At 33.7% G+C, this 24,677-nt stretch overlaps 1 protein-coding gene and 1 long non-coding RNA gene across 2 annotated transcripts; one reads left to right on the forward strand and one right to left on the reverse strand.

The window, feature by feature from the left end:
* The first annotated feature begins 1,077 nt into the window (after nt 1-1,077).
* Nucleotides 1,078-24,273, forward strand: LOC121237039. Its single transcript, XR_005934863.1, has 4 exons — nt 1,078-1,089; nt 10,149-10,152; nt 18,453-18,457; nt 24,150-24,273. It is a non-coding gene; the product is annotated as an uncharacterized LOC121237039 (long non-coding RNA).
* Nucleotides 15,724-21,592, reverse strand: LOC121237038. Its single transcript, XM_041133590.1, has 6 exons — nt 21,303-21,592; nt 20,490-20,551; nt 19,559-19,649; nt 17,288-17,390; nt 16,455-17,198; nt 15,724-15,888 (listed from the first exon to the last, which is right to left on the reverse strand). Exons 1-5 carry the CDS (start codon nt 21,449-21,451, stop codon nt 16,494-16,496), a joined length of 1,110 nt encoding a protein of 369 aa, XP_040989524.1. The 5' UTR covers nt 21,452-21,592; the 3' UTR covers nt 15,724-15,888; nt 16,455-16,493.
* Nucleotides 24,274-24,677: the final 404 nt, after the last annotated feature.

The raw sequence follows: 24,677 nt of genomic DNA on the forward strand, positions 1-24,677 counted from the left end.
ATTCCTTGTTGACATGAGTTGATGATACTGTCGTATAATACGATTGCCTCTAACCCCTACAGATGGGTCAGTATCACCTGAGGAAACTGTCGATTCCGTCGGCCTCGAATGTGAGGAGCTACCAGCTGCGGATGAAGGCTGACAACTATTACTGTAGTGATTATATAAGTCATCAATATCACTTTTTAGCAATCTAATAAACTCTACAGCCTTCACTGCTCTGAGAATGGAATTTACCCAAAATTCTAGAACGACCAACTTAACTCGGGGGTCAAGGATCACAGTCACAAATAGCAATCTATTTATCTTCTCAATATTCTCTCAATATTTATCATATTTGATCTTCATCCTCGTAGCCATAGTAGATAACAATCCACCAGAGTCAGTACAACTATTTTCCAACTGGAAGTGAAGCTCCGAGAGTTCACTAAAGAATGCGTTCACAGTCGTATATTTGGATCCAGATAGCCGCATGGTTATTTCATAAAAAATTCTTAAAAATTCAACAAAGTAGCTTACACTGGTCCAATCATGTGTGTTCGGCGCACCGAGCCCCTGTCCTGATGGCTCCAACAAAGCATATCTCAGGCCCCCATCCTCGACCTCCATCCTCTCGAATGCTTTTTAGTACTTCTGTGCCACATCCAACATCATGTATGTAGAGTTCCATCGAGTCGAAACGTCCAAGCACAACATACTAGAACATTCAATCTTAAGATCTTCTGCTATTGCCTTAAACTTGGCAAGCCTTTGAGGGGAACCCCTCACATATCGTACAATGTTGCGGACTCGGGTTATGGAATCATCAACCTCTTTTAACCCCTTAACAACTATGAGGTCAATGATATGAGCACAGCATCGAACGTGAATGAACTCGTGGCCCCGAATGACATCATCTCTCACCGTCGTGTTCCGCTTAAACCAATCAATTGCTGTTTCATTGGCACTGGCATTGTCAACTGTAATACACAACACTTTTTGAATTCCCCAGTCCTTTAAACAATCATTCATCTTCGCCCCAATGGATGCACCTTTATGATCCACAATATCTTTAAAGTCAATAATTTTTTTATGCAAAATCCACTCACTGTCAATGTAGTGTACTGTGATACACATGTAGTAGACGTTCTGTATGGAGGTCCATGTGTCAGTCGTAAATGACACTCTCTGGCCAGTGGTAATAAACATCTTCCTCATCTCTGCCTTATCTTTCGCATGCCTCTTCATACAATCTCGTATCACCTTATACTGTGATGGAATGGGAAATCGTGGCTCAACAAAGTTTAGAAACTTTCAAAAGCCTCTTTTCTCGACTGTGGTAAATGACATCTCATCAGTAATTATCATCTCTGCAAGCATGTCCCTCAACATCTTCTCACTGTATTGAGGGATGACCAATTTTTTCGTCTGTGTACCATTAGTGGCTGTAGAAGTTTGGTAACTGAGGTTTGTCTAATCAATGGCCGCCAATCCCTTTGCTATCTTATATCGTTAGCAACCATTTAGATGTGTCATTAACACACTAGTGCCTTGCTTCTTCGAATGGCATCCACAAAGTTGCCCACAATAATGGCATCTTGCTACCGGGTTCGCAATATCACCAGGAATTTTGGTGAAATGCTCCCATATCCACGACCTCTTTTTAGAAGGCCGTGGTGATTGATCTTGCTTAATGGGCATCTCCTCCTCTTCGTTGAACATATCCTCATCCTTTATATCTACTGGGAGTGGGAGCCGACTACTCGCACAAGATGTAGCTGCTCTAGATGTAGCTGCTCTAGACGTAGCTGCCCTAGATGTGGCTCTAGGGGTGGAAGTACCCACCGGTGTAGGAGTTGTAGCATTGGCATCCACCACATCCCCTTGTAGACGATCATCTCCACTAGGTCTAGGATTCATATTACAATGAATGAAGCTGAAAAAATAAATTAGAACCCACAAATTAGTTTAAAAATAAACTAGGCGAATTTAAAATTTTAAACCAACGCAAAAATAAACTAATTTAAGCCAGCATCTGAATAAGATCAACTTTGACAAGTAAAGAACATACAAGAAACTGAATAAAGGGTTCGTTCATAGAGAGAACATTTATATTTCACTAAACATGCCATTCATATTTTTAAAAAACTTTCTATCCATAAGGACCAAAACTGGAAAAACCATAAATTTACAATACATGCATACTTTACCTAAAAGTCTGTTCGAAGAGAGGTTCCTCAGGCATCTTTCATCTCTCTTAACTTAAGTGATTAAAGATTGTACTAAAAAATGTTTGTCTCCTTGAAAATGAAAAGTTCCTAATCGATATTTGATATTGGTTTGGTATCTTATTTGTGTTTAGCACGAGAAAAATAATGAATTTTAATTAGCAACCAAACCTTCATATATAACTCACCAATAAATGTCCTTATATATTTATCGTTAAAAAATACAAATTATTTCCTTGCTAATAAATGTTTTAAGTTTTAACCTAATATGATTAGTACATAGCTGCAAATTATATATACTTGCGAATTATCACGTAGTAGTACCACGTCCCACGTTTTGGTTTGATCCTAAACGTTACAAGCCACATCAAATCTTCAATAATATATATTATAGCCACATCAATAATCTTCAATACAAGCCACATCAAATTTTCCATTATAGCATACCTCTTCAGCATACCTTATACTAGTACGTACTGCTTTAATTTAGATTATTACAGTGAAGACATCGATGAGGTTTGAAAAGAGCTAGGGATCGAGAATATATATTATTGGACGTAAAAAAAACTTGATTCGTTATCTACATTCCAGTACTGTTTGTTCGAAAGCTTTCTCACTAATAAAAGCTTGGACAACGTGGTGTTTTGACTCAAAAACACAAATAATTACTCCTAAGCTGCTTTTTGCAAGACATCCTCCAACAATTAGCTAATGAGTGACAGTGGTAAGACATCTATTAGATAAAAATTACATTTCCCTCCGTCTAAACTCCGACTCTAAAGGTAAATGTGGAATGCTCAAATGACCCAAGAGACAGGGGGAGTGGTCTGGGAGTGGGGACAGCATAGATAATTCAGACTGGGAACAAACACATTGACAGTTTCTCATATTCGATAATTTCGCACACCTGTAATACAAACTACCCTCATGTTTGTAAGAGAATATATTCTCAATATTACAATCAATATCTTTCATGTTGGTTGGACCAGCAAAGGCTCCTCCCCCACTTAGAAACATCTCTTACACATTTTATCAAACACATTGCATCCATACAACAAAACTTACAAACACATTACATACTTTACCAAACACATTTCCTTACTATAAATTTACAAAAAAAAATCTCAATCACAACAAAATACCCAGAATTGGAATTGGGCTCGGAATCGGATTAATCTTAGGGCTCGGAATCGGGTTCTCACCATAGGGGTCAGCTCGGATTGAAGTTGCGAACTATGGAGGAGCAAGGACTCAAGGCAGCAACAGAGAGGGATTAGATTGTTGCGGCGAGGTGGAGGTTCAGCCGTTCAAACTTCAGAGTTCAGACGTGAGACTTGAGAGTTGAGAGAGAATGAGGAAGAAGGAAGAAGGAAGAAGGAAGAAGCCGAGAAGGGAGAAGAAAAGGGAAGGGAAGGGGGGTCCTGCGTTTTGGACCCCCCGTATGATCAAACGACGCCGTTCCACTTTAAGTGGAACGGCGTCCTTTGATTTTTTTGTTTGGAAAAAATCCAGGTGTAAAACGACGTCGTTTTACACCTGATTTTTTTTCAAATAAAAAAAGGGTGTCGGAGTCGGAGCTCCAATGAACTCCGACTCCGACATCAGGAGTCGGAGCCATTCCGCCCTCCAACACCGTTTTCCGACCACTCCGACTCTGACAGAGTCAGAGTCAAATCGGATTTCGGACGGAGTCGGAAATCTTGAAATTTTGCCCACCCCTACATATAACACAATCTTAAGTATTATATTATATTATATTATATATATATATATAAATGATTCGGCATGTAGTCTTGGAAGATAAAGAATCAACGCCAAATGTAGATGGGAAATTAATAATTAATCATAATATTGGAAAAGGAAATAATTTGATCATCGGTGCATGGAAAAAAAATTGTTTAGAAAATTTAAAGATCACTGAAAATATGTTTATCAGATTATATATATGAAGTAAAATTGAAAAATGAAACATTAAAAAAAAATCGTTCTATATATTGAAGATCAAGTGTATTGAAGAGTAGTGCAATCCTCAAAATGGCTTTCCATGGAGTCATGTTTTCCGACCTAGAACAAAAACCAAAAGGGAAAAAGCTAGAAAAAAACTACGTAAAATTAGAGATGATCATAATAATTAGGATCGAAGAGAGAAAAAAATATATATATACTGCAAGAAAACTGCTTATTTGAAATCAGTTAATTCCAGCGAAATAACTATTTGTAACTAAAATTGATTACAAATAGTCTTTTGATTGTAATAAATTGGTCACAAAAACTCATTTTTCTTGTAGTTTAAAAAAAAAAATTGTTGATATAGAAGATCATTGATATTATATATATATATATATATATATATATATATGTAAACGACAGAACTTATCGATCGATTAATCTTATAAGCTAGCTGTTTCCACTCGTTTCTTGATCATGAACAAACCATATGATCATCATCATGTATATATATTATATAATGATCATGAGAATAATATATTATATGAAAAAATAATGCAGAACATTATTATTTTGAGCAAGACAGACGTATAAATTTTGAAAGCGCGCGATTCAATCCGGGCTTAATATAAGTTGCATGGAATCATGATCATGAGCTACGTAAGTACTTACGCCACGACGACTACGTACGAACGATGCAAAGCCAACCAGTTATCTATGATTCTATACATATGCATCAACCTTTTCATTAATTCTAACCACTATTGCAAGCATATTGAGGATTGAGATGAGGCACGTACGTATATACGTCGACTCATGACTTTGAATTAGCCTGCCTTTAATTCTCAACGTACACCTCTTTAATTTATATGCTATATATCTGATCTCTCTTTCAAAGTTTCTCCATCATGGGGACCAGATTAAAGTTCTGGGCATTGATGGGTACGTAGGAATCAATCAAGCATTCATTCAACCCTAATTTTAATTGGCTTTCTGTGTGTGTGTGTGTGTATATATATATATATATATATATATATTATATACATTGACCTTGGATGCAAACAAGAGAAGCATCTGATCATCAATATCTTGATCTCTTTCAAAGGTGCCAATGGAATATATATAATTTAGGTAATTAATTCCCCCAGCTGGCCGCCTCTTTTTATCTCTTTACCACTTCTTCTTCCTTGGGGGATGGCACATGAGATCTAGGTCTAAGTCTTTTTCATACCTTTACTTTTTCAAACGTATAATGAGGGCCGGCTTGATTGATTTGGTTTCTCAATTGGTTTGAGAACTTATAGTGAGGATCAAGTTAATTGGAGACAATCGAAAAATCCAAAAGAAGATCAGGAAAATCCCTTTAATTTCCTACCATTCTTGCTTCTAATTAAAACCAAGTTTTATCAATTTTCCTATGGATAAAACAACATGACTTCTTCCGAGACAAACTTGCTCATGAAGTACTTGCCGATAATTTGTATTTTTATATGAGATCAAATGCTACAGTCACCAAAAAAAATCATAAATAAACTCATACTCTAACCATTAGAGTTACTTTATAATAAAAGAAATTTTACGATTGATGTATCACATCAAGTCACATTAATTTATAAGTTTATTTTTATAAAATTTATTTGTAACTAAAATATTTCTCTTTTAATATTGGACTCCAAACTGTTGCCTTGTTTTCTTTTTTCTTTTTCATCGTCATGACTCATTGGCTATAAAAATATTTTTTTTAAAAAATTAAAGGTAAATGTTGTTTGAAAACGCGTGCAAATGATAAATAGAAAAAAGAAACAGAGCACTAGCAATAGATTATGCATCTACATATTTACATAATATGACCTTAAATTGAACTGTATTGGATTATACATATCTAAAAATTTATATTACTATAAACAATGTTTTTACAAATTTAAAGATGCACTATTCACTCTCTAAATCTTATTTTACTATTTTTTTTTTCTCTCCTCTCCCCCCTCTCTCTCTCTCTCTCTCAACACTAACAGAAACAAACCCTCTCTCAAAACATTTCTTTCTCCTTGCTCTCTCTCTCGACACCAACAGAAAAAAAATCCAAAAGAAAAAATAATTTTAAGAAAAAAAGAAAAAATAATATCCTTAATAAGATCATTAATAACGATTTTCTTGCAGATTCTTTCAAGTTCTTCAAGTAAATTTTTTGAGTTCTCTATATTTATAAGCAAATTTTATCAACAGTACATAAACAGTAAGAGAAAAAATTAATTTTTTAACAGTAAATTTTACTATTTTTCAAAGCAATTATCCAGCATTTACGTACTTCACGATTATATATAAAATTACTCAAACAGTAAACTCTATATCCCCTGCTATAAGTATTAACTTCAAATTTTACAAAGACGAACATGGTTGTTGCCAGAATGTGCAGTACCATGCATGGAAAAGTGGGAACAATTGTATTCGCAACTCATCTCAACTCATTTCAACTCATCTTCAAATCCAAACGACACCTAAGGATCCCCGGCCGGTTGCCTCTTCAGGAGGGAAGAAGGAAGTAATGTTGTTGTACACGTGATCATGAACAATCTCGATAATAATATATAACGGGTAATGTTATATACCACATTCTCATCTTATTTTAATTATACTAAGTAGTATGTGGCATATTCATCACCATTATATGATAAAGAACCATGCAATAAATGATCATTTAATAGTGATAAATGTGTCACATCTTACTTAGTAAGATGGTAGTATGATATATAAAATTTTTCTAAAAATAAAACTATTCTGCTTTCTCGATAATATTTTCTAATTTTTATAAGAATTTTAGTGCATAAATTAAGATTAATAGAAATATATACAATAATATGTACATGAGCTTTTCGATATGTATTATTCTCCGGATTTAGAGCTTATAAATAGTAAGATGGTAGTATGATATATAAAATAAACAACTATTCGATTTTCTAATATTAATTCCCTTTCTCTAGGAAAACGAGACATTAATAAAACTTAACCCGTCAGATACACATACGCGTCATGCAACATCAAAGAACCAAGAAGGATGGGCTCTCTCTATTTCTAATGATTCTCACAGCTTTTTCTAGTTTATTGTTTCTCAGATTTTCTAAGGAAGAATCCAAAAAAGCTCGGAACGGCCAAACAGTAGCTAGCCACTCAATTCTGGTACCTACATGAACATCTTGGCATTAATCTTCTTCTTCTTCTTCTTCATTTTAATCGCATCTTTTACGAAGTTGCATGCACGTGGAAACTCCAAAAAGAAAATGTTTGCATGTTGAACCAAAAAAATATTATATATATATAATCAGCATGTCGATGATCTGTGGATATTTTGATGGTACTGTTCGATGGAATTATAAGCTGCAAACTCATTCATTTTTCTCTTGTTTATTTTTGGTGATTGTTGTTTAGGATGCTCGATGGGAGAAGGCTTTTTTCCATGAGAACTTCTGGCTTGATCATCAGAAGAGCTTTTTTCAAATTATGGAAGTCATTTTCGTACGTACAAGGCCGAAAGAGTACTGATATGTTTGGTTCTCGTCATTTTCTGAAAAGAAAAAGAAACACCCATTTTTTTTGTCAGGGAAATGATGAGATTTTTTAATTAAATATGCATACCCACCTCGAATCATTATAACAAATAGAAGCCATGCCATGCCAAGTAGGGCATTGATATGTAAACAAGTTCAAAACAGAGGAGCATCATGAGGGAAAGTTGTTCATTTCATATATAAATGTCATTTTCAAGGATGATCATCCAAATTTGACTAATCTAATAAGCCTCTAAGAAATGGGTAAGTAGAAAGTCTGACCTTTGGATGGTTTAGGCGCTATGTTTGGACAGTGAAATGATATCAAATTATCTATAAATAATTAATATATAGTAAAAAAATAATGATAAAATATTGAATAATAGTGAATAATAATAAAAAATAAAAAAAATTATATAAAAAATAATAATAATATATTAAATAATAGATCTCTCCACTATCTAAACACAGTCTATTTAATATTGGAAGGAGGAAATGGAATCCATGACAACACTACCCTATGTATCACCCACCCGAAACTAATCCATCGAAAGGAAAAAATAAAAGACACATTTTCCAATGAAAAAAATATATATATTTGAAATTAACACGAAATTCTTCCATGTATTCACCGGTACCCCTAATTTATTATCACGTGATGAAATCATCCACTATCTCGTAAACTTAAACGGTTAGAAAGTAATTATGAAACTAATCGTTTAAATTCTTCAACAAGAAGAAACTTACAATAATAAATAAATAAATAAATAAATAAATACTGATTTAAACAAGTATTCGAAGCATTAGCTTTTATTTTATTCGATATATATTGAGAGAAACTTGAAATATAAGACAGATTCATTGATATATAGTTTAATGAATAATAAGATGATCAGGTAAGTGGGCATATTTATAACTTTTAGATATCGAGAGATCAGAGATGCAGTTATGCTTTGCTTTTCTTTTGCTTTTGTTCCATGGCCTGTATATTAGATCATCTTGAAGATTGGAAGATAGCCACAGGTACTAGAGATGATGGTGAAAAGGCATGGGTGGGTTAATGGGTACGTTGGGTCAATTCTCAACCATTGCATATATATATATATATATATATATATATATATATATTACAGGCACTGCTGCTGATGACTTTCCCACAACCTCAACCAACATTATTAAGAAAAGAAACTGACAAAGGGAAAGTCTCCTTCCTATGTAGAGTACAACCTCAACAGTCCACACCACCCCCTAACCCCACCTCTCTTTAAAAGTTTATGGTATTGGTGTCTGTATTTTTCTTTCCTTTGCCTCCACGTTGTCTACCCTTTTCCCTCTTGACCTTCTATCTGATGCTATCATTAATTCATGCCACCTCTCTCACTTATTTGGCACATCTTCCCATTTCAAATCTCCTTTCCCTTGCCTCCCTGATCTGCTCTCTCTAGCTAGCTAGCTAATTAGGATTGCTCACCTACCTCAGTTAAAAAAATATTAAAAATAAATAAATAAAGAAAAGAAACCATGAAAAGGATTATAAATTAAAGGTGGAGATGATGACTTTTCTTCATTGAAATCTCTTTTCCAATCTTGATGATTTTGCAAGATGATCTTGTGCATGTTTCAAACTTTGTTATAGGTAGGTTTTCTAAACCATTTTTACACAAATAAATCTCATTTACATGTCATGCACCATACCCATTTGTCAATCTAATAGGATTACAACAAGTCATCTTTTTATCATCAGGATCCTCTTCTTGACTATGCATGCCAAATAATATGGGTCCAGACCTGTAATCCATTACATTTTATACTTTTTTCCTTTTTAAGTGTCCTATTGGTTATAATGGAGTTATTGTTGAGGGGGCTTCTGTCCCTTCTATTTAATTCTTGCATAATGACTAAACACAACTCTTTCTCCCTAGCTCATAAAATGTGGGTGGATTTCCCTCTTTCGAATCCAAAGAAAATTAGATTAGATCAGTTCAAGAGTAATTACAAATGAGTTATTTCAGTCTCAACTTGTTCTGTAGAGTACACTATTCAGATCACTTAAATAATAAGATTTGATTTGTAAAATTTAAAAATTTTAAGATTTTTTTAAAATCAAATTATATAATGTAATTAATTTATTAAATTATTAAAAAAAATTATTATAAATTAGATAATAATTAAAGGGGTTGTGTATTTTTCTCAAGAACCAACTTTGGAGGGACCAAATGTTTTTGGGATAACCACCTAAGAATCAAATGGAAAGCAAGGTAGCTAGGCACGTAGCTTTAGCACTCGGTGCCATGTATTTTCTCCCTTCTTTTTTTTTATTCCACCGTCGAGACGTACACATTGCAGTACACAAAAAACCGAAATCGACATTTGACAAAACAGCTTTTGGGCCCACATGCACTATAATTGGGCTAAATTAATAGGACCAAAGGAAAGTAAAGGAAAGGAGGAACGTACTGATCTTCTTCTCTTGTGTACCCAATCCATTCACTGTTTCACAGACAGACCTCTCTCTCTCTCTCTCTCTCTCTCTCTCTCTCTCCTCCTCCTCCTCCTCCTCCTCCTCCTCCTCCTCCTTATTTTTCTTTTCTTTTTTTTTTCAAATAATGTTTGCAATTAGTAAGCCATTTACTTGAATCAAAACAATGGGGTATACTTCTTTGTACTCTTTACCCATAAGGGACCCAATTATTTTTTCCCCCATTTCTCTTTGCTTTTCGTTGTCAGCAATTATGGAATTGGTAGGAATTTGAAATCAGGCACATCATGTGATCTACACTTGTCTTTGGGAGACATGAAATTCAAAGCACCAGTACCAATTTCTAGTGCATTTTATTTCGATCCAAAATTATTACCCACTTTTTTTTTTTTTTGGTATTGGCAACTTTTATTGTCACCTAATTTCTCTTAATTAAGATTGATTGTGTAATTGTGTTTTTTGTAAGTTTTTTTTTTCATTGATTCTTCTTCATGGTGGATGTCATGACCTTGTTCCCACCTCTGATCATTTTAACAACCCATTCACATAAGTTAAGCACGCGTGTTAATACATCATCTATACCGAGACTCAAAAGCTTCCATATCAGTAATATGTTGAGTATATAAAAAATAATACTTATAAATAGAGTTTCTCTCCAAACAATATAAATTACAATGATAATAATTAATAACTAATGACAACATAATTTCACAATCGATATTTTTTTTTTCCTTTTAAAAATGATCAATGTTCACAAATTTTCTTCTGTTCTTCAAGGAAAATTTAGATGATTCTAAATTGAATGGACATTCCTTTCAAATCTGTTGATCTTATCCCTTAGTCTCATTGGTAAGTACCTCTCAGTCATGTGGAGTACATTTTCATAAGCTAGCATATATAACACGTTAAACACAAATTAAACAGAACATGAGACACATGATGATAATATATGCATGTAGACAAGACCAAAAACAAAGTTTGTTTGTTCTATTTATATGCAGATGTAAGCTGAGACGACAGAAACATTGTATATTGTCGTTGCATGCCCATTAGTGTGAAAATGAAAACCTTTATAAGTCTTCCATGTGGTATTATCCTTATTAACTCATGTGTAGAACTTCGATGTGGTGGTGGTGCTCCTGCTAAGTCTATTTATGACACCTATTTTGGCTCATATATGATATATACAGAAGTAAACAAAAAAGAAAAGAAGGAAATTTTAACACCTTCTTGCTAGCTTTTGTTCTCAAAGATTCTTTGGTGTCCCATCAAAGAAAGAAAATTTCAATTTTTCAAGAGGAACTTATTTCCCAGAGACAAATGCTATATATGGCCATTCATTCAAAATGATCATGATCATGATGATCAATTAATTTGCAGGCCAAATAATTAAAATTAGTTATTTACAAACATTACCTAAAAATTAACCTAAACATGTTGGAATTAAGAAATGGGCTAAATTATTATTACCTCTCACACACAAAAAAAAAGTGCTTAAAAAAAGTGGAATGTATCATGAAATTGATGTGCATGCACATAGATATATATATATATATATATATACATGAATGCATGCCAATGAACCATATATATAATAGGGTACAAGAGTACACCAAGTCTTTAATAATCTCATTAATTAATTTTTGGCGTTTTGAAAATGCCGACAATCTTCACTTATTGCACTCTTGTCCAAAGAAAATGGATGCTCCCATCCTTTAACCCTATATATTTTCAATCTCATCCAATCTTACTGCCTAGCTTGTCCAAACACACACCAATAATCTTGCTTTGAAACCGTCAAGTCCTGTGCGTACTACAATAATAGTAGGACCTTTAATTAATTGTCTCTCAAGCATGATCGAGTTCATTGAGTTGCATAATAAAAAATAAAATAAAAAACTTTAGATACAAAAGATTACACAAAAGTAAATTCACAAATTGATGTAGTTTGATACGATACGTCGTATTATAAATTTACTTTTATTGTAAAGTCGATATAATAAATCCCATGAAACCACATCAATTTATAGATTTATTTTGTGTAATCTCTTTGTGTATATAGCAATTCTCTAAAAAAAACCATATTAAGGATGAATTTGGCAAGAATTGGTTGTCTTTATATATTTCATGCAAGAATTGAGCAAAATGTCACAATGTTTTTTCCCCATCTTTTTTTTTTTATCCATGGTTATGATCCAATGTATTAGGTGGGGTGCATCACAATTTTATTTATTTATTTTAAATAGAAAGGTATTGCTAAATATTATGATCATTATCTATTATATTTTGTCTTACACAACCATGAACGGGTCCTACTTGCTGATCATGGAAAAAAAAAAAAAAAAAGAGGAGCCTTTATAGAGAGGAAAAGTTAGCATGTATGAGGATAAGCAAGCGACAAAACTTGGAATAATCAACCATATTATTATTGTTGCTGTTGTTGTAGTCTATATGTAATTATCATAAATACTTTAATCATAAAGATATTTTATAAAAGTAAACACATAAATTGACTTGATTTAATGTGGTATATTAGATTATAAAGTTATTAATTTTATTGTAAAATAGATCGAACGTATCATATGAAACTATGTCAGTAATCTGATGGGATATTTAAACCACGCACCAATATAATTTAAGTTAGGATTTACGTAACATTTCAAGAAAATTAAGCTTGAGATATTTGGCATTTCTTCTTTGGATTTTTTGTCTCTTGGAATACTTTATATTATGAAACATAATTATGGGAGATGATGGATCAGTTTTCCAGCTTCTTGCCTTTGACCCGATCGATACAAAAATCCCAAACTGTGCCGTGTTCCTAAATCAAGCATTAGTTAATAAGATAATTAACATTTCTTGACCCTAAGGATAAGCCACCACACCAATAATCTTGTTGTTTGGGGCATTATCTTTTAGGTTTTAGTGGTTTGAGGATGGACACAATCGCAGCTGTTGAGGGATTTAGATCAAAGTTTCTGTACATAGGACCATGAAAGATCTCAATCTTGAGTTTTTATTATCTCTTCGGGTTGGCCTATCTATGTTATTTTTTGTCCTAAATTTTATCATTTTCAGTCACAGATAGTGATGCGACACAGTTTGAACTGTTTTACTTTATTCAGACGGTCTCAAATTAGATGCCACTTGAACAGTTAATACACTATCTCCTTTTTTTTTATATTATTTTAGGCCAAATTAATAGCAAATACTCTAATTAAGGCTGCGTTTGGATGTTGAGTTGAGCTCAGTTCTTTATAAATAGTAGTGAGTTGAGTAGTTGAGGGAGTTATGTGAGACCCATCTAAACTGAGTTTAAAGTGTGTTTGGATGTTAAGATGAGTTTAGTACTTTTTATAAGAAATTAAAAAAGGTTGTGAGTCCCACGTATAAGGAGGTTTTGAGTTGAGATGAGTTTAATAATTTGAGAATTAGGTGTTTAGATGTTAGACTCAACTTAAAATTAGACTGAACTCAACTGAGTCTTGCAACCAAGCGTAGCCTAAGTTAGTCTTATGAACCACCTTGTTTCTTCAATCCAGGTTAGAGTAGAACTAGCCATTTGAAGTGTGGATTCATTTTGCCATGTTTTAAATTCCCAACTTGATCTACTACCTCTTACCCCTACATGCAATAGAGCAACACAATACCTTGAATTAGGCAAAAAAAAAAAAAAAAAAAAAAACATCAAAACTAATTGCATGCATGTACAAACTTTTGGTGAGACATGTTAGGGGTTCTAGAATAGTGTGCAAAACCACATGGCCCTGTGGGACTTGGCAGACAAACATGATCTTATTGAAATCCTTCTTCTTCTTCTTCTTTTCCAGAACAGTTTAGGCCATAAACTAGTGGCATTGGACTGGCTGAAATTGCAGGCTCTGATAGTAACAGTTCACAATTATAGAGAGGCCATGATTCTTGGCTGCACATACACATGGGGGAAGACTTTCTTTTAGAAAAAGAGGAATATCATGTAAACCAAACATCATCACATAAAACTGATTCTCCCTTGTCAATTTTGAAGTTTCTTGATAGCCATTACAGGGGCATATTGTGTATCTTTCTTTTTAACTGAAGGGACTTGGCAGCACCGTTACCATGTGATATTCTTACCTTTTCTTTCACTACATTTAAGTAATGATGTGTGTTTATCATTTTTACATTTTAAAAAAGTAATGATACCGACACAACACATCTCACAATATATTTCACAACATATGTTTTAAAAAAATGGTATTTTTACAGGGTTTTAGCGGCGGTCAAAGGCCACAAAAACTAAAAAAAAAAAACACAATTTTGTGGTGTTTTTATATATATAAAATAACCATTGGGCCATCACCTGTGGTGTTTATATATATATATATATATATATATATATATATATATATATATATCTAAATATGGAACTTTGAACCCTTGTGCGCATTATATTCACCTGGCAATATGATCACAACATTGGGGTCTTTTGGGTAATATTCATGTCTGTGTCTTTTTGGTGGGATATAATAATTTAGTCCAAATGAATTAAGATTAATAATTAGAAATAATCATGATTAAGATTAATAACAGGTTGGGAGCACTCGCCATGATGATGGGATTGATTAATTTGAAAAAAGCCCTAGAAAAGTTGATGTTGAGATAAGTATGATAGCCTTGTTTCGAAGGAAAATGGCCTAGAAAGATTGATATCATCCACCAAGAAATTAAAGTAGATTTTATTATTAATTTTTTTTTTTTCCCCTCTGAATATCATCAACAAAGTAGTTAGTTGTGCGTTGAGAGGGAATGTAGGAGAATAAAGCAAGAAAAGCAAACCCCATTAAAAGAAACCCACAAAGATTAATGGTTCAGAAAAAAAGCTTGGCAAAGAGACTCTCATAAGGATGGAATTTCTTTATCACGATGAGCTGCTTTTAGTTAGAACCCATTGAGAATTTTTTCTTATTTTTGTGTTGTAGCCTTCCTTTTGCGCATTAATCCCCCCTGCCGTTTGGGTTGTATGATCTATTTTATTAGGTTTCTGCCTCCCAATGAATGGTGCTTCTTGGGCCTTTCAAACACAAATAATGCATTAGAAATTCTTTGGTCCCTTTTGACCTCAAAAGAACTACTTGTTTTTAGGGTTTTTTTTTTTTTTTTTCAATCCCAAATGAAAGAACGAAATATATAGATAGAAAAGAATTATTAACTTGACAATTGCTGAGCACCATTTCCATTGGCTTATAAACAAACCGTCCGTCAATCATGACCGAGTTAAAGAGCAATGTATAATGGAGGAAAGCTTTCAGATAGATCAGAGACATGACATCACTTGAAAACCACATATTCCAAATTATTTTGGTGTTTCTTGCAAGATTGAGAATTTGAAGTCTCTTTCTGCTACTGACCCACTTTTCTTATAGCCTAAAGAGGCTGCCACAATTTTTTTTTCATTTTCCTGTATATATATATATATATATATATATATATATATATATATTTCCTTTTTGTTCTGAAGATTAGACGGCTACGGTACCTCTTTTATTTCACCTTGAAAGTCAAATTTAGAAAAGTCAAAACTAACAGAACCTTGTGGAAATCTCAGGAAAACAACCAAATGTGTAAATATAAAAGCAATGGGAACCTGCTTCTCTAGACCATCATGTCGGTGGCATCTTCCTTTATAAAATTGCAGAAATTCACATCAAAGAGTATCCTATCATCCAGCCTGCAGAAATCAGAATTGGTTGTTTGTTATGCTGGGACTTGGAATAATACAAGGTTTAGACTTTGGACTGGAGTAGATAGCTATGACTTGATTTCAACATCCAAATTTAAAACCTGTACACATTTCCAAATCCAAATCCAAATCCAATAAATTCTCAAAAGATATTAAAATCTGAATATAATTAGATAGGCTGTGTAAAACTGAATTAGTATTATCAACATTGGGTTTGGTTATTTGGAACACTGAACATCATCATTAGGACATTTTAACTTCCGGATAACCAATCCCAGTGTTGGTAATACTAATTCAGTCTTTCTCCCAGTTAGTGCAAGCAAGTAGTGTACTCGAGAGGTGTAGGTTTGCGACTTAAAAGAAGGAAAAAAATGAAAATCCATTTTGCACAACAGAAAACCCATAAAGACAGATCAATATCTAAGCTTTTGATTCTATAGCCACATTGCATAAGAATCCGCAATCAACATGAAGATATTTGCATCCACTATGTTACATCAGTGTACAGTATTTCACAATTACATTAAGAGATTTGATCTTTTGAACAAGCTAACCTTAACTCTTTTCCCCAATTGAAAATCCCTTCCAACAAATCATAAATTTTCTATCTGCTCAAGGGATGAGAAATGCGAATCGATCCTGCTGAGAGTTTCTTGATCAATATCTGTCGTGCTAATCAATTTTTTCAAAGAATAATGAAACTTTTTTCTGGGTTCTGAATCAATTATAGGAGTCTGATCCTCCAGGGATGCATCTTTAATTCCTGTTTGATTAGATACTGTGTCCTGATTAAATAGCTGTAGTTTCATCTCCAAGCAAGATTTAAGATCCTCTTCATTTCGGGCTTTGTTCAACTTATCAATAAGATCACTTATAGTCGATGCCTTCTCAGTCTTCGAAATTTTGGCCCTTTTTGTTCCTTCATTTTGTTCATCTTGGTCATTTGGTTCATTAATGGCATCATCCAAATCAGGCTTCTGAAGCTCTTTTAATCCCTCATCAACAATTTGTTTAATCCTCCTCCTGAAGTTATCTTTTCTTATTGAGTTTGATCTTAGCTGCAACTTCAGTCTCGAGACCATTGTCTCAGTGTTGGCCTCCATAGAAGTAGGTTTAGGGTTTGAAACAGATGACCCGTCTTCAATGGATCCTTCAAGAATAGATTTCACAGAAAAAACTTCTTCAAGTAAACTAATATTATGCATGTATCGGTCAAAAGCTTCATCCTCCACTTCAACGTTTCTGTCCCTGTATTCCTTTAACTTGGAAAATCTCCATTCATTAATCGCTGCAGCATCCTGAGAAAACATCCTATATCAGGACAAGTAATTCTTACCACCACAATATCTCAAATATGAATGAAAATATATTGATTCATTCCTTTCACCTTTTTAGTCAGTGGCTTTCTCGAACGGAGTGGGATTTGCACATTATTGAACTGGGCAAAATTGTTGGAAAGCTGCCGAAGTGATGCAACTCTAAATGAAGACCTGAGATAAAGCCCAAACAAAACAAAATGTTCAAGGCAAAATAACTTGAAACAGCAGTGGTACATATATTTGTGAGAACCATGCCAAAGAAGTTGCTGAAAAGCAATGCCAAAAAAGGTCACAGAGGAACCTCATAAAAGAAAGCATACTTAGCGACTTCAATTGTGGAAATCAAATTTAACAAAACAACACTTAATTTCCATGCAAAATGTGTCGAAAGGGATATTCAAAGCTGGTGGCCATTGAAACTAAATATTTCAAGATATCCTCTGCAAACTCAGATAATTAGAGATGGCATCGCCGAGAAGATGGAATGTTGATTGGCTGGGTGGAAGAGACTCTCTCTCTAAAGGCTGCTGGATAACTTTGAACAAAAATACATATCCAATTTGCCTACTTATAGCAGCATGTGGGAACGTCACTCTAGGGAAGCTGTGGGTCTTACGGAGTTCTGGTGTGGAAAAATATTGGGAAGGGGTTGGGAACTATCTAATTTTATCCTATTTTAGGTGGACACTGAGTCAAAGATTAGATTTTGGTATGATGTGCGGTAGGGCTATAGGTGCCTAAATGCAACTTTACCCAAAATGTTTAGGATTTCTCATTGTAAGAAGATCTCAGTAGCAAATTACTGGCAGCTTTCTCATGGTACTAGACAATGGAATATCACCGTTAAAAACTCGGTGCAGGATTGGTAATGGAGTTGATTTCTTCATTCTTTCAGATCTTCTGCTACTTAAGGATTAGAGGTCGGGTGTGGAGAGGATCCTGCGGACCCCTTCCAAGAAAAGGAATTTTGATGTTAAAACCTTTTATCATTTCCTATGCCCCCTCGAATCCTCCATTTCCTTGAAAAGATATTTGGAAAAATAAGGCTCCATCGGAGGTGACTTTCTATATGTGGACAGCAGCACTAGGTAAGATATAAACTATTGATAAGCTGATAAAAAAGTGCATCATAGGGATGAATTGGTGCTGTTCATGCAAGAAGAGCGACAAAACCAGTGCACTACAAGGTGGCTAGAACTTTATTGGCCTTAGCTTTTCATTTTTTGTGTGTAGCATAGGTAATGCCACAACCAGGTAGGGCAGTTGGCTTGTTGGAGATGTCAGAATATTGGTCAGTGCAGCACAGAAATTTGGCGGGTGGTTCTTGTGTGCTTAATGTTTCTTTGCAAGGAATGCAATGCTTGGAACTTTGAAGATTGTGAGATTACAGTAGTAGGCCAGGAGCCATTATGCTAAAAACACAATATCTGTCAGCTGCCTATAGTTCTAGCTTTTCCAATTATCTAGAATTTATGCATTACTTTTACTTCTCCTCCCTAATTGGGCACTTTCTCCTGTTTGTATTCTACGCCTTAATAAAATTGCCGGACTAATTTGAAAAAAAAATGAATTTCGCATATGTAACTTAACTATGTAAAACAAAGAAGTGAGACAGCAGACTTTTTTTGGTATAAAGTTTATATACTGCTACACAGCCGTGACAATAATAAGAACTGGAGGCAGGACTGAAAAGGCTGAGCAAAAAGAAAAGAAAAGATAAACAAAACCGTTATGATACATAAGGCTCAATATAATCTTGTGGTAGAAAAGGACGAAGAATACATACAATACGTATTTGTGTTTGAGAGAGACTTCTTAAGCCAATCACATCCCCAAAGAAGACATGAGTCATTAAAGATGGTGTTTCTTTAAACGAGTAGTTGAGTGAACTATTCAATTGAATGATGTTGAGCATGTTTCCCAATGGCCAATGGCCACAGAAACAGGCATGAAAGAGTGCAATGCAATTCTTTACAAAAATTATTTTCTAGGTTGTTGTTGTTGTTGTCCTAAACACTAGAAACATGAGTAGAAATAATTTGAGATGGAATTAATTGCATGGGTTTTTTTTATTGGCAACAGGTGTCTGGAAACAGTGTCCCGACTAATCCCAGAGGTGCAAAGACCTTCAGCAAGGAGTTTCCTGCAAGTGCACCTTGGGTAATTCAAGAGAAAAATCCCCCAGTCTGATGGCCACTAGTAATTGTTTGCACCCAAGATGATTCAAACCTTAGACATAAAGGGAGCATACCACCACGACGAACTAACCAAGGCCTTTACCACTTGAGCCAACCCCTAGGGGTTATTAATTGCATGGGTTCTTGATGCTCATTACTTACCCAGAGGGAGATGCCTCAGATACTTGTTGGTCGAACATGGGAGTGCTTGCCCTCGATGTCTTGTCTGGAACAGTTGCACTTGCTTTCAAAACTGCATTCATAATAAATAAGATAGGAAAAGAGGGAAAAGGGTCATTCTCACAAAAAAAAAAAAACTGAAACAAAGACATAAAATCTCCTTCAAGGCCTCGCTACAGGAGTAGAGCTTAGCTTTACAAGATGCACTCCTTCATAGTACATACACTTCATGTGACTAACAAAATTAACATTTAAACCTCTATATATTGATTGATATTGCTCCTCTAGACAGTGGTAGAGCCCAGGCCTGGGTTCCAAACCAGCATCCATAGCAAGCAATGCCATTGTCCAATGGCATTGTGCAACGCTTAGGGTTACATAGTCTCACACAAGTCAATAGAGAAAGGAAACTTTGCATGTATGTATGTATGAATGTACAGTCTTTATATACTACATTAAAGTCTTGAAAAATCCAACAACTCAACAAGTTAAGATTACAAAATCTCAAACTCTGCGCAAACGAAAATAAAGGAATCGCCAGCCCAATTATATATGCATTACAGTGTCTTGAGCCTAAGCTTAAACAAGTGCACAGTCAAAGCATTTTTTTTATTGATCCTTCGGAGGAAAACTTGTGCATGTTCCTGACCAGCCAAAAAGAAGAAACATAGGAACAAACTTCTAACAGTCTTTATGTTAGAGTTGCAGACTGAAGAGATGAATTAATAGCGAAGGAGCATTCATAGGTTCAGAATAGGCACTTGATATGACGTCAATGGTGAGCAAGTTGGGTATATTTTAATATTATATGACAGTTAAACTTCACATTATTGAACAACGCTGTTGTCAAACAATGACCACGAGACAAAAGGAACAGTGTTCAACACTACATATATACTTCAAATTAGCATACCGTGAATGGGACAAGGATTTTGATCTCTTGAACAGCAACTCTTGCATGACTTGAATGGACACCTACATTGTCAGTTTTTGTTTACGAAAGGATATAATCTCAATGTGTAAAAATAAAGGAGAAATCAAAACACCCTTCTGAAAAACTTCTGAAAAAAAAACCCATAAAATTACATTTCAACCTTAACCATCCGTAAAAATACATTTCATTTAAAAGGGGTTAAAGGGGTTCTATTAGATGCGCAATAGACATTAATGGGTAATCATACTGCTTAACATGCCTTTTTTCTTTATTCTTGAAAGACCTAGGAGCCACCGTTCGATGACTCGGGAATGTAAAATCTTCCATGTTCCACATAGAAAGTTAGATTTATGCAGCTCATATTCTAACTAGCCCATCCTCGTTATTTGTTTCTTAAGAGTTCAAGAGGTTTGAGGCAAAGCAAAGCATTTAATCAATTATCCCACCTTCTTACAATGTCGTATAGTATAATGTTCAATTCATGTGCCTAAGAAAGACCTTCCTCTCGGTTCACATTTTCTATCGACCATTTTTGTAGTTTATTCGCTGCACACCACTATCAATATCCCAAAACCGCGGCTTCTATTGCAATTTGACTTGATTTTCTTTCTTGCTTTCCAAATCGAAAAATGAAAAAAATAAATATCTCTACCAAGGAAGAACTGCATCAAGAAAGTAATTAAACCCTCCCAAAACCCAAAAGGTAATGCAAACACATACAGGCACACATACCAAAAAAATCTAGGGTTTCGAAACCTATACAAGCGCAAACCAAAATAAGCAAGAGAATACCTGGAGCGAGCAACATTGCCGCATATCTGACACTTAGGCTTGTTGAGCCCACGGAGGGTCTTCGGCGGCGTGTCCGTACGGTGCGAGGAGTTGTGGGATGCGGCGGGGGCGGTGGTATTGTGGGACGGAGCTGGCGACGAGGCCGCCATCGATGAAGGTTGGAGCTTTCCGAGGTAAGCTTCTAGGAAGCCAGCGTTGGAGCTTTATTTGTGTTCGTTTGTTTTGGCGCCTGAGAAATTTCGTAGGGGAGTTCTAACTTAACTTCAGGCACCGATACAATGGAATATTAATAATAATAATAATAATAAGGGATCGGAAGCACGGCACCCGCGGCAATGGGGGATTCTTTCATTGCGGGCTAATGGGCCAATGGCTATACATATACGGTTTTTTTAAATGGGCCGGGTCGGTGCATGTTTTTTTAAACTTTTTAATACCAAATTTCAGCCAAAAAATAAAAGTATATTTAAAAAGCAAATTGATCAAATGGTGTTTACAAATCAATGGTAACATATTGAGGAAGGAAAATTCTATGTCATGTCTTTCCTTAAGGAACTGTTAGCTTGCATAATGTATCCCCTCCTCCTCCATTTGAAATCTGAATCCACAAACACAAATTCTGTCATCTTTTTCCGTCTGCTTCTATGAGTGCTTAAATGGTCATTATTCGGATGAAAGAATGGACGGCATATCTCTCTCTTATTTCATTATGATAAAATGATATTGTCAAATCAACTTTTAATTTTTCGATTTTAAAAAACAAATCATTGTTCACAATAATGATGAAAAGTATCACCTATGTAAACTATGGTAATGGTGTGATATGTAGGCTTTGTCGTCGAGGAATGCATCATCACTCGTCCTTGAAAATTACTTCTATAAAGAGAACATTTTCGTGAAGATTAGAACCATCAATTTCACTCTCTTCTTTGTTACTATAGAAGGAGGACATAGTAATTGAACTACAAGTAAATTGATAAAAAGCGATGTTAGGGACAAGTTTTAAATGTACAACTGTTATATATATATATATATATATATATATATATATATATATAAAAGAGACCCATTAAGAAAAAGTGAACTTTTCTTATATTAATAATGTTCAGCATCCGTGATATTGCATAATTTTTATATGAATAATTATTCTTATCAGTTACTATTATCTACCTCACACCTCATATCTTATAAAAAAAAAAATTTATAAGTATATGATGTGAGAGTAAATAGTAACTGATGAGTAGAATTTAATAATGTTATTAGTACCAACTTATTTTGTTTTTTGTTTTTTTAAATCAAATGAGTTCATTCGTTGGGTAATAAAACGGGTACAAGACCATAATTTTTATGGCGCCGACTATATCTATGGTATTTTAGAATAGTGCCCCATCTATCATAAGAACTTAATGCTTGTCTCCAATAATGTATCGGAAATTATTTAAAAAAATAAATATAGATTCAAAGGATTTAAGAAAATAAATAGATACAAGTTTCTACTAGTTTTGGAGGACTTGAAGTTTCTCAAGATTGTTGGATTGACTTTTGAGGTTTTGGAAAGTATTAGTTTTTGCTTTAGATTTTGAGGAGGTCAAAGCATGTATTTTTAGATTTTAGATGGAAGATTATTGATTTTTATTATAAATCTTTTATTTACAGTCACACCGTCTTAAAACGATAAGAAGCGCCTCATCAATTAATACGATTAGAGATTATACTTTTTTTTTTTGAAAACTTTGTTATCCAATTACTCTTAACAAAGGGTTGTTTGGAAGAGTTTTTATATCGTCTCGGCTCGTTTCGTTTCATTTTTAAACATCATTTAAATATAAATATTTTTCAATTTTAAATATTCAACTTTTTCAATTAATCATTACCTAATAATTATAAATTTTCCTAACTTCTAAATAAAATATAAAAAAATAATTCATTTTCAAATCTTAAAACAAATATAATATTAAAAAAAATATTTTAATAATATTTTAATTTTATAATATTTTGATTCAATTATTTCTTTCTCATTTTTCAAAACTAAATAAAAAATCATAACTTAAATTATTTTATTATTATTCATAAATAATTTTACTATTATTCACAAATTTTTTTTTATCTCTATCTTATTTTTCAAGTATCCTTATATTCTTCTATACGTACAATTAGGCCAACTGATCACTAATAATTTAAAGAGTTGACTAATAAGTTAGGACTCCTACTTTAATCTATGGCTTTCGGAATTAATTAATTAATTAAAAAAATTAGGAGATGTCTCCGGGATAGCGACAAAATTGCAATAGATTAGCAAAATTGGTTGTCTTGTAATGTTCTCTATCCATTTCTCCAATAAAATAATGGGAAAAAATACAAAATAAATCGCCATTAATAATATATAAAATAATGGAAAAAAAATAAGAAAATAAATCACCACTAATAATAAAAATAGAGAAAAGTTATGGAACGGTCGGGTGACCTTCCCCAATTTACTCCAGCCAATAAAATTTTAACATATATAAGATTTAGGTGTCTTATGATGTGCTCTACTTTATTAAATCAGTTCTCTTATTTCTTCCCTCTTTTCTTTTTTTTTTATTTTTCTCGTCTTCTCCTTTTCCCTTTCTCTCTTCTCTTTATCCTCTTTGTCTTGTTGGGAACCCATCTCCAATCTAGAACCCTTTGAATTTTAGCCATTACTTGAAGCTTTTTTGTTTCTTCTGCATATTAAGTATTTAGGGTTGTTGATTTGGTGTTCAGTTTCTATAGGTGCGATGCGACGATTCTTTCATAGTTTTTAGAGTTGTTTTCATCTTTGGACTAAAAAATCATGGTGCATACCTCTGTTCGTAGATTTTGGAGACTTAGGCTGCATTTGGTTTCTAAACTCAATTGAGTTCGGTTGAATTCAGTATAACTTTAAGCTGAGTCTAACATTCAAATGCCAAACTCTCAAATTACTAAATTCATCCCAACTCAAAATCTTTATACATGTGGGACCCGTAACCTTTTTTTAACTTAAAACATTTTTATATGTGAGATCATAATTTTTTTCAATTTTTCATATAAAGTACTAAACTCATATTTACATCTAAATATACTTTAAACTCAGTTTAGATAGATCCCATATAACTCTATCTACTATTTAATTCACTATTATTCATAAATAATTCAATTCAATTGATTTCAATTCAACATCCAATTGTATCCTAAAAATCGTGATGCATATCTATTCTGGTTTCAAAATCCATGAAACAGCTTAAAAAATGTATTTTTGAATGAAATCTTATTGTTACAATTATCCATAAGAACCAATATTACATCCTGGATATGATGAAAAGGATAAATTTTATTTTGAATATCACGTTCTGTAAATTTATTTTAAATATA

This window comes from Juglans microcarpa x Juglans regia, chromosome 6S, assembly GCF_004785595.1.
Source record: "Juglans microcarpa x Juglans regia isolate MS1-56 chromosome 6S, Jm3101_v1.0, whole genome shotgun sequence".
Lineage (NCBI taxonomy): Eukaryota > Viridiplantae > Streptophyta > Magnoliopsida > Fagales > Juglandaceae > Juglans > Juglans microcarpa x Juglans regia.